The sequence below is a fragment of the Nannobrachium achirus genome, assembly GCF_963921795.1.
Source record: "Nannobrachium achirus genome assembly, chromosome: 7".
Classification (NCBI taxonomy): Eukaryota; Metazoa; Chordata; class Actinopteri; order Myctophiformes; family Myctophidae; genus Nannobrachium; species Nannobrachium achirus.
In genome coordinates this window covers 69,945,844-69,959,087 of record NC_137816.1, presented here as the reverse complement: position 1 = coordinate 69,959,087, position 13,244 = coordinate 69,945,844, and the positions used below count along the sequence as shown (strand labels likewise).

The window sequence follows — 13,244 nt, the reverse complement described above, 5'->3', positions numbered from 1 at the left end:
ACTCACGTGGGATTTGCTTTGCCGTTTCTGATGTGTACGTTTTGTCTCCATTGTTTTTGTCTTTGTTTTCACTCATGTTGGTGATGGTTTTGTGATCCGTTTTGCAGCACTTTGGTCAATTTCGTGCTTTATAAATAAAGGTTGCTTTGATTTAATTTGATGCTGCAGGGTGTTCGCGAGGAGACCATTTGTGGGGGTCCTCTAGTGGCATCTTCCAATGTTAACAATATTGGGCAGAGCTCTTCTCGGAGCCCAGCCCCCCCCCCCCCCCCCCCCCCGTTTCATTGGTCGCCCTGCTCTGTCCTCTCGTTTCATTGGCCGCCCTGCTCTGTCCTCTCGTTTCATTGGCCGCCCTGCTCTCTCCTCTCGTTTCATTGGTCGTCCTGCTCGCCCCTCGTTCTCCTGTAGTTCTTACGGCTGTTGGACTTCCTGAAAGACACCAAGCCTCCGGGACTCACTTCCTCTTCCTCCTCCTCTTCCTCCTCCTTCATCATCATCACCACCTCACTTCCTGCCGACTGCTTCCTCTTCCTGTTGCCGTCCTGGGATCCTTCAAGGAACATGAAAAAATCAAACCTCGGTTCGAAGTGAAGCGGTGAACTTTTATTCTATGTGTTCTAGAGCTATGAACTCTGTGATCTATACATCTATACAGTTATGGACTCTGTGATCTATACATTCTTTATATTCTGAATGAATGAATGATTTTATCTGCAGGGCCGACTTGTCATGTGAAGCCTGACCAATCCTCAAAGTATCCAATCATCAGACCGGGACGGACACTACACACATATTCTGGACGTACAAAATGTGATAAAACCTGTTCATTCTGGACTGAAATGACCATATATGGACATGGGACACACAAAGCTACTCCTCGGAAGCAGCTTTCACCGCTTCAAAAACACAGGAACAGCCGGGGATGAAAGGAAATGGAATTACAGCTGGCGCGATGTGGCGCCAGTTTGGAGCCCAAAGCGTCCACTATGTGACCGTACCCCGAGCGTCATGACCGGTGCTCACTACTGGAAAAATCATTGACTATACATGAAGCTAGTTAGCATTTGTTTTTAGGTTTTTTAAGAAACCTTTTTTTCCCTTGACTGATTATATTGTTTTCTAGATAGATATTCATTTGCATGTGTTATATTGCTGTTGATGTACTGACATATTATCTTGTTTATTATAGTGATGTTTTATCTGCTTATTGTAAGTCGCTTTGGATTAAAAGCGTCTGCTAAATGCCTAAACTGTAAACTGTAAACTCACGCAGGGGCGTCAATTGGGTATGGCAGGGGTATGCAGCTGCCATATCCTGGATCCATATCCTGGATGAGCACAGTGGCGTCAGTTCAGTAAAAGCTAGGCTATGGCAAAGATGGGAGTCCTCATGGAAAAGAGGCATTACATTTTGTATAACACGGTTCTGTCGTGAAAATAGCAGATCTACATGCTCACAACGCCTCGCAGCGTTGTGACCCCATCTTTGCCATAGCCTAGCTTTTGCTGAACTGACGCCACTGTGCTCACGCGTTTCCCTTCCTCCTAAAATACCTGCAGCTCCAGGAGGTCTGATGGCCGGCCTTCCTTCCTCTTCCTCTTCCTCCTCTTCTTCCTCTTCCTGGTTGATCTTCCTCCCTCTCTCTTCCTCCTTCTCCCTGACCTTCTGTTGACCTCCTTCATGCTGTCTGCCCCGTCCAGGCCTGGACACCACGGAGAGGATTAAAGAAAACAACAACATAAAACTAAATTTAGAAAGATGCAATTGCCAAATTGCAAGTGTGGTTGCAGACCTGACTATATTCTGCAGCAAGTTAACTGTCATGTGAAGCTCCACCAATCCTCGAGCTAGCACCACTCCCCTCCCCCATTGAATTCCAACTCTAATAAAGTTTATCTAGAAGAAGAACACAGTTTACCCAGAACTACAGTGTGTTTGTGTGGTGGCTCTGGTCCATCTCTGACAGACCTGTCGGCAAATGACTAGAGGTAGTTTTGTGTTGTTGAAAGTCTATTCTCCACGGTGGGTTGCCCCGCAGCACCCCACCTACTCTGTAAAATACATTATTTCTGGCATGAAATTAAGTGCATCCAACTCCACCGCCGCTTATTTCCGGGTTGTGAACAGTTGTCTGCGGTGGCCGCTAGGTGGCTCGAGGTGGGTGCGTTTTATTTCATGACAAAAATAGGGTATTTTGCAGAGTGTATTTCTTCAGTATGCCCTGATGATGACCAGCTTCTGGTCGAAACATGTCGGCTTTTTAGAATAATGAAATAAAGGTTGTTCCTCCCTTTTTAAACTTCTGAGTGCCTGGATCACTTTTTTTTTCTTTTTGATGAATTGATCCCGTGGATCCAAGAGCACCATATAGACTTGTTTTTACTATTGGTATTCTCCAATGAGCACCTTGGTTCTCTCTCTCTCTCAGACCACCTGGTGGGGTTATAATGTGCCAAAATGTCTTCTCTGTGTATTTTTGGTTACTTCCTGAAAGCTGAAAGCCTCCGAGTCAAAAGGCCCAATTGAAATACACTGATTTAATGACATCATATTATCATGCCCTTGCCTTTTCACCATCCAACAACATCTGTGGGTGTGGCTAACGTCATCAGCTGGGTCGCTGTCAAGTTCCTGCTCTAGTTCTGCTCCGAGGAGGAAGGAACACATGAGGAATCAACTGGGATGTTCAAACTCAATCAACTTTTATTTTCTTGATTTGTTGGCTTCTTGTTGGTCAGCCAACTGACGGATATATCGGCGTTGTCGGGTGGAAACCTTGTATGTCCAAGGCCGTTCGTTTTGCATTAATCATTTTAAAAATGTACTAAACTAGTGAAAACAGCAGATCTTCAAGCACACAACGCCTCGCACCGCGAGGCGTTGTGTGCTTGTAGATCTGCTGTAGATCTGCTGTTTTCACCACTTTTGTGCGACGGCCTTGTGTGATGAAGCAGAGCTTTTACTTTGCAAAAGAACGGACACATTTGAAACTTGGAGATGCAAGGTTTCCACCCGACAACGACGATATGCTTTTGAAGCCTTGGGTTTGAACAGCAGTGAATGGGTTAAAGTGATAGTTCACCTATTTTTGACACAACGTTGTGTGAAATACTTGCCATTAAAACAGTGGTTAAACATGTATTAATTGATTACCAGAGTCCCGTGGTCAGAGTTCTGGTCAGTTTTAGATGAATATTAAGTAGTTCCAATGGGGTGGGGGCCATTTGGCGTGGTCCAATCATTGAAAATAGATTAATCCACAAAACTAGCGTCATTTGTATTGTTGGCCTATTTCTACCATATAGAGCGAGGTTTCGTTCTGATCAGCTGACTGCAAAGCACCTTGTTTTGGGGAAATACGTTGCAGCGGCGTAGTGATACTGGACACAAAAAATAGTACCATGTGACAGAGGGGTCAAAGTTGAACGAAAGTTGGTCTATTTGGTAGAAATAGGTCAACAATACAAATGAAGCTAGTTTTGTGGATTCATCTATTTTTAATGATTGGGCCATGAGCCCCTGCCAAATCACCGGAACTACTTTATATTCACCTAAAACTGACCAGAACTCTGACCACGGGACTCTGGTAATCAATTTATATATTTGTAACCACTATTTTAATGGCAAGTATTTTACACAGCTTCATGTCAAAAATAGGTGAACTATCACTTTAAGTATGTGTAAGCATTTCAAACTTACTGTAACTACAGTAAACTTGTTTTGACGTCTGGGCTGTCCACTGGTGATCGCTAATGGCGGCGGTTTGTTTACAAAAGACGTTAACGTGCACTGAAAGTGAACATCCTCCATAGAAACCCATTGATCTGGCAATAAAGAGGCCTCATTATCTCGAAAAAAGACATTTTGATCCCAAGGCTGGCATTTTTTCACAGCAAAATAGCGCTCCAATGTTGGCTTTCTGCTGGCGGACACCGTTACGGTGGCTTTCTAAACTACATCTGGGTTGAGGACGGAAAAAGTAAAGTGAACAAAAATACACAAGTATGGCACCACCCCTTTAAAACAGAGTTGTAGACCCTACCTGGAGAAGAGTATTAACAGATCTATAAACCCTACCTGGAGAAGAGGATCTTGTGTGAGGAGCTCCTGTTCTGTGATTGGTCAGAGTTGTGACCCTGGTTGAAGGCTGGGACGAAGGCCTCATCTTCCTCTTCCTCCTTCCTGTTAGGGTGAGACTTACAGTAACAGTGCTGTGCTTTGAGCTTGTAGATCTGCTATTCTTTGAATAGCTAAAGCAAAAGGGCCTTTCTGTGTGGAGTTTGCATGTTCTCCCCGTGTCTCCTAGGGTTGATACCCTCACAAAAACATGCAGTAATCCTGGTCTCAATAAAGCCTCCGCCTGGCCAGCCGGGGCGCCTGATGGAGGGTGAAAGGAACTGGTTGGAATAACGTGTTCCTTCCACGCGCTACGTCCAACTGGGGAAACTCCCCCCTGTCAGGTGAAAAGAAGCGTCTTGGACTCCTCATGCATAGAAGGAAGCATGAGGTCAGTCCGTTGCTCTCCCCAGGTTGGCAGAGGGAGAGCAGAGCCCAGGATTAGATCATTGTTACATGGTGATGTCACATTCCTAAGACAAACATTTTATTCGAGTAAATTTACCCCCATTGATTCCGGATCGAAAGGGGGTAAATTTATTGTTATCACATTTTTGTCTTTGTCTTAGGAATGTGATAAAAACCAAAAAATATGATTGAACTCTACTCTCCATGGCATGAGTAATCAATAGAAAAAAAGGCATTTTGGGGGTGAACTACTCCTTTAAACTGCTGTGCTGCCTCCTGCCTCCCCCCTTGGGATAATAAAGGTATCTATCCCTCCATCCGACAACCCCGATAAACGCTGCTTTTTAATGGCAGTGAATTGTATGGTGTTGCGTACCCCTCCCTCCTGCGTTGCAGGTCAGCCAGGTACTGGTGGGCCGCGGCTCGGTTCTCTGCATCGCTGCTGTCTGGGACGTCCTCTAGGCTGTAGCAGGTCCACCTCTCTGGGTGCAGCAGGTAGTCAGGGACCCCCCCTCCTCCTCTCCTGCTCACACTGGAGTCAGGGACCCCCCCTCCTCTCCTGCTCACACTGGAGTCTCTGCCGTGGAAGTCGGGGACCCCCCCTCCTCTCCTGACCCTGGACACCGGGCCACTGGAGCAGGGACGTGCAGAGAATGTTAGAGAGGCAGGGGCTGGGATTTCTAAATGGTGGAAATCTTGAAAATAGCAGACCTCCAATCTCACAATGTGTTTGTTTGATTGATTGATTGAAGACTTTATTAGAAGTTTGCATAGAAAAAGGTACAGTTTCATGACGGAACAGTTCACCGGTACAAGGTCAACTAAAAGGAGATCCTAGAAAAGACTAAGCTTATTTCCATAGGAAACCATTAAAGTATCTCATATAACATTGAATGACAGACGGATAGAACACAGTACTATGCAGTAGATATAGTAAAAAAAAAAGTAAATGAAAATAAAATGAACAGTGCAAAAAATATATACAGTAGGTAAACACAAAGGAGGGTCAGGGGAGGCTGGGCTATGAATCCCGCTGCGACACATTGTGAGCTTGGAAGTCTGCTATTTCCGGTGCGTGATCCCACACAGAACTAAACGTAATCAAGTGAATACTGGAGATGTGGCGTAACGGCATGGATTTCTACACAGAGAGGGCAATTCTTTCAACATAAGATGCTGCATTAAAGTTCAGGAGAGTTTGGACAAGGTAATTCTCTTGAATGCTGCCTTCAGGTATGGCATGGAAAGAGGGGGCATTTGCATTTCTTTAACCATAGTGAAAACTGCATTCTCTGGAGAGGACACTTTAGCCCCTTTTCGACTGCAGTTTTAGCAATACACCACACCACACCACACCACACAACATAAAAATATCTACATTTTCCATTACACAAAAGTACCCCTATCGGTAAGAAACAAATTGACCCTTATAACTGTGATTATAACACACTATAAAGTATTAATGTATTACTATGATAATTATAATATACTATAATAGATTATAACAGTGGTTATAACACATTCGAATCTATTATCATGTATTACAACTATATCCTGGTGGTCTAAATGAAAAGTCTGTGAGTGATCAGTCATTATGAAGTGTTTGGCCCTGTTTGGCCTAGCTCAGACCTACTCTAGATTGGATACTTTTTAGTACCACGTTTAGTACCAGTTTCACACCACTCTACCCAGGTCCTTGTAGTGGAAAACCTCACACAACTGGGCGGTGTGGTGTGGAGTTGGTGTTACATCCCTGTGTATTTCCTATTATTCTATTACTATTTTCTAGTTTATCATTATTATTAGTTTACTATTGTTCCCAATATTGGTTGGAGTCCATATACTCATACTAGTGTCAGTTTAGGTCTTGGCCTTGTGTTGGAGTGGGAGGAGACGAGACCTGAACTTGGAGGAGACCTGAGTGAGCTGAGCTTGATGGAGAGCTACACCCTGATTCCACCTGGTCCAATCACCTGCGGGGCCTCCCTACAAAAGCCTTGCCAGCCGAGAGCTCCTCGTCAGTTTGTTCCCTGCTGCCCATGGGGGAACATCCTGTCCAACTTACATGACACTCACATGCTGCTGCTCTGGGAGCTACTTATAGTAGTTGCCCTCTGCTCTGTGTAGCTTCAGAAACTGCTTAGCTTATAGCATTCTTACCTCTGTGAGTTTTGAGAACAATGGGAACTTGACCTTGTTTAAACCCACAACTAGGTTGTGGCCTTCAGTTAACATTTAGCTACCACTGCCTGCTTTTTGTAATCGTTCATGTTTTGGTTAGGTTAGAATAGTGTAGTTATGTTAGTTTAGTAATCTATTGTAATTTTGATTTGGGTTAGTTTAGTTATTTAGCTGTTAATATACAAGATTAGGATTAGTTACTTTTGATTGTTTCTTTTCTTTGCAGGTATTCATTTGATTCATTGTTAATTGTTCCTTTTGTGTTATTCCATTCATTTGTTATTTGTAAACTGTTCCTTAAATACTCACCAAAAGAAGGTATAAATAAAACTACTTCTTCCACCTACCCCTTTGCCTTACTAATGTTGCATATCCTTATACCCCTAGACTGGGGCATGTAACAGTTGGGCCAGTGGAAAAGGGGCTTTTCTGCACCTGGTGCACAAGTAAACCTTATATGGCCGACATGTGCACCAGCAGAGCGCGCCATGAGGTGCACTCACCACCACTGGCATCACCATGAATACTGCTCTCTCATTGGCTGTTAACTCATTTCGTGCCATCTCGCGAAATATTAAAAGGTATTTACGGTGCTTATCAGGCGTAGTCTCGCGAAATATACTGTATATACAGTAAACCTGGCGTGGGCTCACCTTAGCTCCTGCTATCACTGTGGCACTGGTGAAGTCTGTGATTCGTATCCATACTTGTTGCACTAACTAACATTGACTGCTATGGTCTCTTTTTGTAAGACACTTTATGTATATATATATTTATATATATTATTCACCCCCTCTATTGATGCACCTTCTCTTTATTGGTACTGTACTGCTCTTGTTTTTTTCCTCTTATCTATCTTTTTTCTTACTTCTCTGTAACTTTGTAAATAACTGTATACTGCTGTGCTACAACTGGACAACTGAATTTCCCCTTTGGTATAATAAAGGTATCTATCTATCTATCTATCTATCTATCTATCTATCGCACGTCCACACGCATGCAAAGTGACCGTGCGCCGTCCAGAACAATGGGGAATGAAATCTTTCGAGCCCATTTTCTCCAAAAATGACTTTAGATGCGAATGCTGGCTTGTTTACAATGATACAACAGCTCCAGTAAAGGGGGCCGCCATCTTCCATCACCGTGCACACGCTGCGCGTGCACGAGTGTCTCGTCAACTAGGACCAACGTGAGTCACCATCCGTGCGCGCAATCTACTTCCGGCCTTCAAAATAAGAGAATGGCCGCGAATGGGGCAAAGTTGCAAGGCAGCGTTGATAAGTTAACCCTTTCATGTCACCCACACCCAATGAGTTAATGATGACGTTGACATAAATGCTGGTCCCTGATTTGGCTACGGGCTTAAAGGTATATTCAGTGATTGTATTTCATTCAAATAAAAACATAATTGGTACATTTTCCATTCATTCTCCTCACTAGAATGTGTGCTGACCATATAAGGACTTCCACCATGGCCCGTGTTACGAGCATAGCTAGATTCGGTTTTCAGAGGTGGCCAGCCAGTCCTCGACCAATCAGGGTAGAGTATGGCCGTAGTTATGTTATGATGTTTAGTTATGATGGTCAAAATAAATGTTTTGAGAACCACAGTCTCTCTGAATTAAGAACGTCTGCAAAATGCCTAGATTGTAAACTACTGAACTCATAAAATGCCATACAGTCTGGTAGTAAATCAGTATCATACATATCCTGAAGCTGGAGACGTAGGCCTACCGATATTCAGTGATTGGGTCTAATGATAAAAACGAGAACATTATAATGTTGTAAAAAAACTATGAAAATCTATAAAAAAACTAAACATTTCCACACTGTAAGGCCAGTAAGGGACAAGATGACCCCCGGCCACTTTCATTATCACTGAATACACCTTTAAACACACACAGACACCTAAATGCCTCCATACGCAGCCGAACGCAGTACTAGCGCGCTCTGCTGGCGAAAGTAAGAACTAAAGTGAAGTTAAAAAAAAAAAAAAAAAAAAAGACAATACTAACCTTCCAAGGCGGTCCGTCGTGGCCCCTCCCCCCCCTCCCCCGCGGGGTCTGTTCCCATCAGAGGGGAGGGGGGGCGGGGGGGCGGGGCGAGCGAACACGCCGTCTGTCACGTTGTCGTGTCCCAGCGCCGAGGCGGCCATCTTGTCCTGACCCTAGGGAGGGGAGGGACCGTGAGCCGTGTTATCGTTTGTCGTGATAAAGAAAAACACTCGCGATAATCGTATCGTGGAGATTTAATGTATCGTGATATCGTCCTCCGTCATGCACTGGGATCAATTCACCTTTTATTTGCAGAGCTGCATATCTATCCGGTACGATTTAAAGTTAAACCCTCTATTGGTAAAACGTACCGTACTTACAATAAACGTACTTGATACAGTCTTTTCTTCACGCTATACCAAGGGTGCGTTCGGAAATGCGCACTCAACGCACTGGTGTGCCATGTTGTCGTTTGTTTGTTCGGTGCACTTGGTGCGTTGTCGTTCGGAAATCCAGTGCGCGGCGCACCGGTGTGCTGAGTGCAGGCACTGACCGACCCTACTCAGAAGATGGGGTTTGGCGGTGCAGTGTTTTGATTGGTTGGTTTTCATGGCCGCGTATCGAGCGCTTCTCAGCTGTGAACAATGGAGGAAATGACCGCAAAATGCAGAATTTGCAGCTTAATTGGTCGTTTGGGCTTGATAGTTTCACACGCATCAACGTGTAAACTAACAGCAGGTATGCCAATGTTAGGAATTACCGGTACATCTCCTTTCAATATCAACGTTACGTTAGCATACTTAGCAACTGCTGCTTTTCAGAAAGTTTTCCTTCAGAGTTCAGAGTGAAAAAGCACACAGCTGCCTGTTAAAACTGGTCGTTGGTAAATAAGCCACACTACACTGAGCACACACCCGGTACGCATTTCCGAACGCACCTCAAATGTCTTTGCCAAAAAATAGCAGATCTACAAGCTCACAACGCTCGCGACACGTTGTGAGCTTGTAGATCTGCACATTTTTGCCAAATGTTCCGGCCCAGGATAGTGGATGTTGGGGATATTTTGATTATCGTGATAATATCGTAAATCGCGATATTTTTTTTGGTCACAATAATCGTGACATTTTCATATCGTCCCTACCTGTCCCATGGTGGAGGCGGCCATCTTGGGGCAGGCGGCCATCTTGGGGCAGGCGGCCATCTTGGCGGCGCTGTCCAGGCTGTCGAAGATGCTGCGGCTGCGGCTGGAGAAGCTTGTACTTCCTCCCCTCAGACTGAAGGAGGCGCTGTGACGCTCTGGAGCCGAGGACAGCAGTCTCCCTGCAGAGGAGATGATGTCACAACGATGGAATAGTAGAGACTTTAAAAGAGGACTTTGTCACTTTTCTAACCTATGTTCATATAACAGGTCCTCACTAATGTACATTATAAAATAGCATCATTATTTTATACTCGGTCCAAGTCTCTTAGGAGAGCTGTGGGAAGTTCAGAAACCCATGGTCTTGTGACATCATCATTTGACAAACAAATACATTAATCAATATTTTTGAATATATATATATTATCGTGAGAACAGGATTCCCCATCGATGATGTCACAAGACTATGGGAAACTGACCTGCCCACAACCCTCCTCTGAGTGTGTACGTTTGAAGCCCTGCTTCATCATACAAGGCCGTCACACAATGGTATTGAAAACAGCAGCTGCCTACAAGCACACAACGCGATGCTGCTTTTTTCAAAAGGGGAAAATGAATGGGGTCCAATGGAGAACAATTCTTTTGCGATCGGCCGGGGGAGAAAACAGCGCAACTAGCGGCCAATCATAGGCAGTTTTAGTTCTGTATTGGAATCATTTTAAATCGGCAGAACTATGCCGCTGTACCGTACCTGTAGCCCCGCCCCCACCGCCTCCATCATCTTCGTCGTCTGATGAAGACAGGGTTTTCACTTCCGGGTCAAAGGGCACGCTGCTCAGCTCCTCCTCCTCCGAGTCGCTCAGTGTGATGTCATGGCGCAGAGTGATGACATCACGGTTGGACAGGCGGTCTGGCTGCTCGCTCATGATGGGGCCCTCTAGTGGTCGGGAGGCTGAAGGACAACACAGTCACACAACATTCTCTTCAATCCCACAAAGATCATTTTCTTCGCTCAAAGGAGCTATAGTCAACTTTTTCTTGAAAAACAGATTTCATGATTTCATGATTGTTCCTTATCATACAAGCAAAGTCTTGTTTTTTTTTTTGGCCGGGGGGGGGGGGGGGGGGGGGGGGGGGGCAAAGATACATGAATGTACTTTGTCTATCTGTGCTGGTTATTATGTTGTTAAATTACAGAAAAATAACTACAAATGCTAAATTTAACAAAATGGTCACTTTAACTAATTCTCCACACTTTTATTCTCCCCATCTTGACAGAATGGTATATTCCCAGGTTCTGCAGGTCAGCTGCACAAGTGCAATGCATTATTGTTAATTGTGGCACGTTTACTAACATGCCAAGTTTAGCTGCACTTGAACAACCGTTCCAGGCGGCCATATCCAGCCCAAGAAACCCTAGAAACCTGTGTAAAAAAACTGTCACAACACCTGGCAGCGCTCACAAAGCGTCTGCTATTTTCACAATAGAACCGTGTTATAGAAAATGTAATGCCTCTTTTCCATGAGGACTGCCATCTCTGCCATACCCTAGCTTTTGCTGAACTGACGCCACTGTCAGCACTGACTGCCAACTGTGCCAAGCGATCCCAGACTGGCTAACATGGTATGTGAATTGTGAAATAAAACCTAATGGTTGTCGTTACTGTGCCAATATGATAGGCCTGAGTCTGATTAAAAATAATAATAAAAAAAGCCTTAAAAACCTATTTCTGGTTTGAAAATGACCCACTGTTTTTTTGTAAAACGTATTACTCTGCCTCTGTAGCAGCTAGTAGCAACATTCCAAAACTATTTGATAGCTTATACCTTTGGCTTTCATAGAAAGAAAAAAAAAAAAAACTTTACTCAAAAATACAATACAATACAAAATGTGTTCCCGGCCATAAACTACTAGAGCCCCCTTTCCAATGCCGCAACACCACACCACACCACCCACTTATGCCAGGTTTTCCACTAACAAGGACCTGGGTAGAGTGGTGTGAAAGTGGTACTAAAAGAGGTACTAAAAAGTATCCAATCTAGAGTAGGTCTGAGCTAGGCAAACAGGGCCAAACACTTCATAATGACTCATCACTCACTGACTTTTCATTTAGACCACCAGGATATAGTTGTAATACATGATAATTGTGTTATAATCACTGTTATAATCTATTATAGTGTATTATAATTATTTATCATAATCTATTATAGTGTATTATAATTATCATAGTAATATATTAATACAGTTTATAGTGTATTATAATCACAGTTATAATCCATTATAGTGCATTATAATTTATGGTAGTTGTAATACAATGTATATTGTATTATAATCACAGTTAAAAGGGTCAATTTGTTTCTTACCGATAGGGGTACGTTTGTGTAATGGAAAATGTAGATATTTTTATGTGGAGCGGTGTGGAGTGGTGTGGTGCTAAAGCTGCAGTCGAAAAGGGGCTTAAGCAACCAGAAGAGAACCAGGTATATGCTTTGGGAAATTATGAGAAATAGGTAAAATATGCAAGATTTGAGGGTAATAGGATAGGTGGGCACCAAGGGAGAGTGGGCAGTGTTAAACTGCCCATAAAAAATAAAAAGAAATAACAAAGATGAAAAAAAGAAAGCTCAAATCCAAAACTGGTTCAAACTCAGGTGTGTGTGTCTTAGCACAGTGGGTCCCAAACTCTTTAGCTCGTCACCCAAATAAGAAATCAAACCATTTGCCCGGGACCCAAACCAAACTAGTGAAAACAGCAGATCTACAAGCTCACAGTCACAACGCGTCGCGAGCTTGTAGATCAGCTATTTTCACTACTTTTTCGATTTTTATTTTATTTTATTTTTTTATTCATGGATTTTTTCTTTTATTTGTTAATAAATTACTTCGAAAAAGAATTGCATTTCTTCATAGGCCTAATCATGAAAAATGCAGCTTTTACCATAAAAAGGTGTCCTCGACCCTCCAATGGGTCCCGACCCACTAGTTGGGAACCAGTGTCTTAGTGCATGCTATGGATATATTATCTTATAATTAAGCATTCCATGTCTATGTGCTTATGGAAGGCTGTGTTTAGGACCAGGTTATTACAATCATGTTACAGTAAGTGTAATGCTAAAGACCTGTTGTGTTTGTATTGTGTGTGATTTGTAGAACTTGTGCCAAAATGCACTTTGATATGTCAGTGGTTTTGACCCCCCAAAGAGCCCAACAGGTTACAGCAGGGGTCTTCAACAGGGGGTCCTCAGAGTTACTACAGGGGGTCCTCCACAACTTTGTGTGATACTTGTTCTACTTTTTTATATTAACAATTTGAACCCTAGTACAGGGGTCTTCAATGTTTTCAGGCCAAGGACCCCTTAGCTGAGAGAGAGAGATGAAGCAGCGACCCCCCACAACCTGTTCATA

At 43.6% G+C, this 13,244-nt stretch overlaps 1 protein-coding gene across 1 annotated transcript; it reads right to left on the bottom strand.

Moving 5' to 3' along the window:
* Window positions 1-291: 291 nt before the first annotated feature.
* On the bottom strand, window positions 292-11,461 carry LOC308288954 (uncharacterized protein; the record flags this gene model as incomplete). The annotated part of the gene is made up of 8 exons (XM_080730427.1): window positions 292-550; window positions 1,555-1,703; window positions 4,079-4,183; window positions 4,902-5,156; window positions 8,722-8,873; window positions 9,842-10,020; window positions 10,590-10,790; window positions 11,425-11,461. The coding sequence occupies 8 exons, from the start codon at window positions 11,459-11,461 to the stop codon at window positions 372-374; spliced, it is 1,257 nt and encodes a 418-aa protein (XP_080586553.1). The 3' UTR covers window positions 292-371.
* Window positions 11,462-13,244: the final 1,783 nt, after the last annotated feature.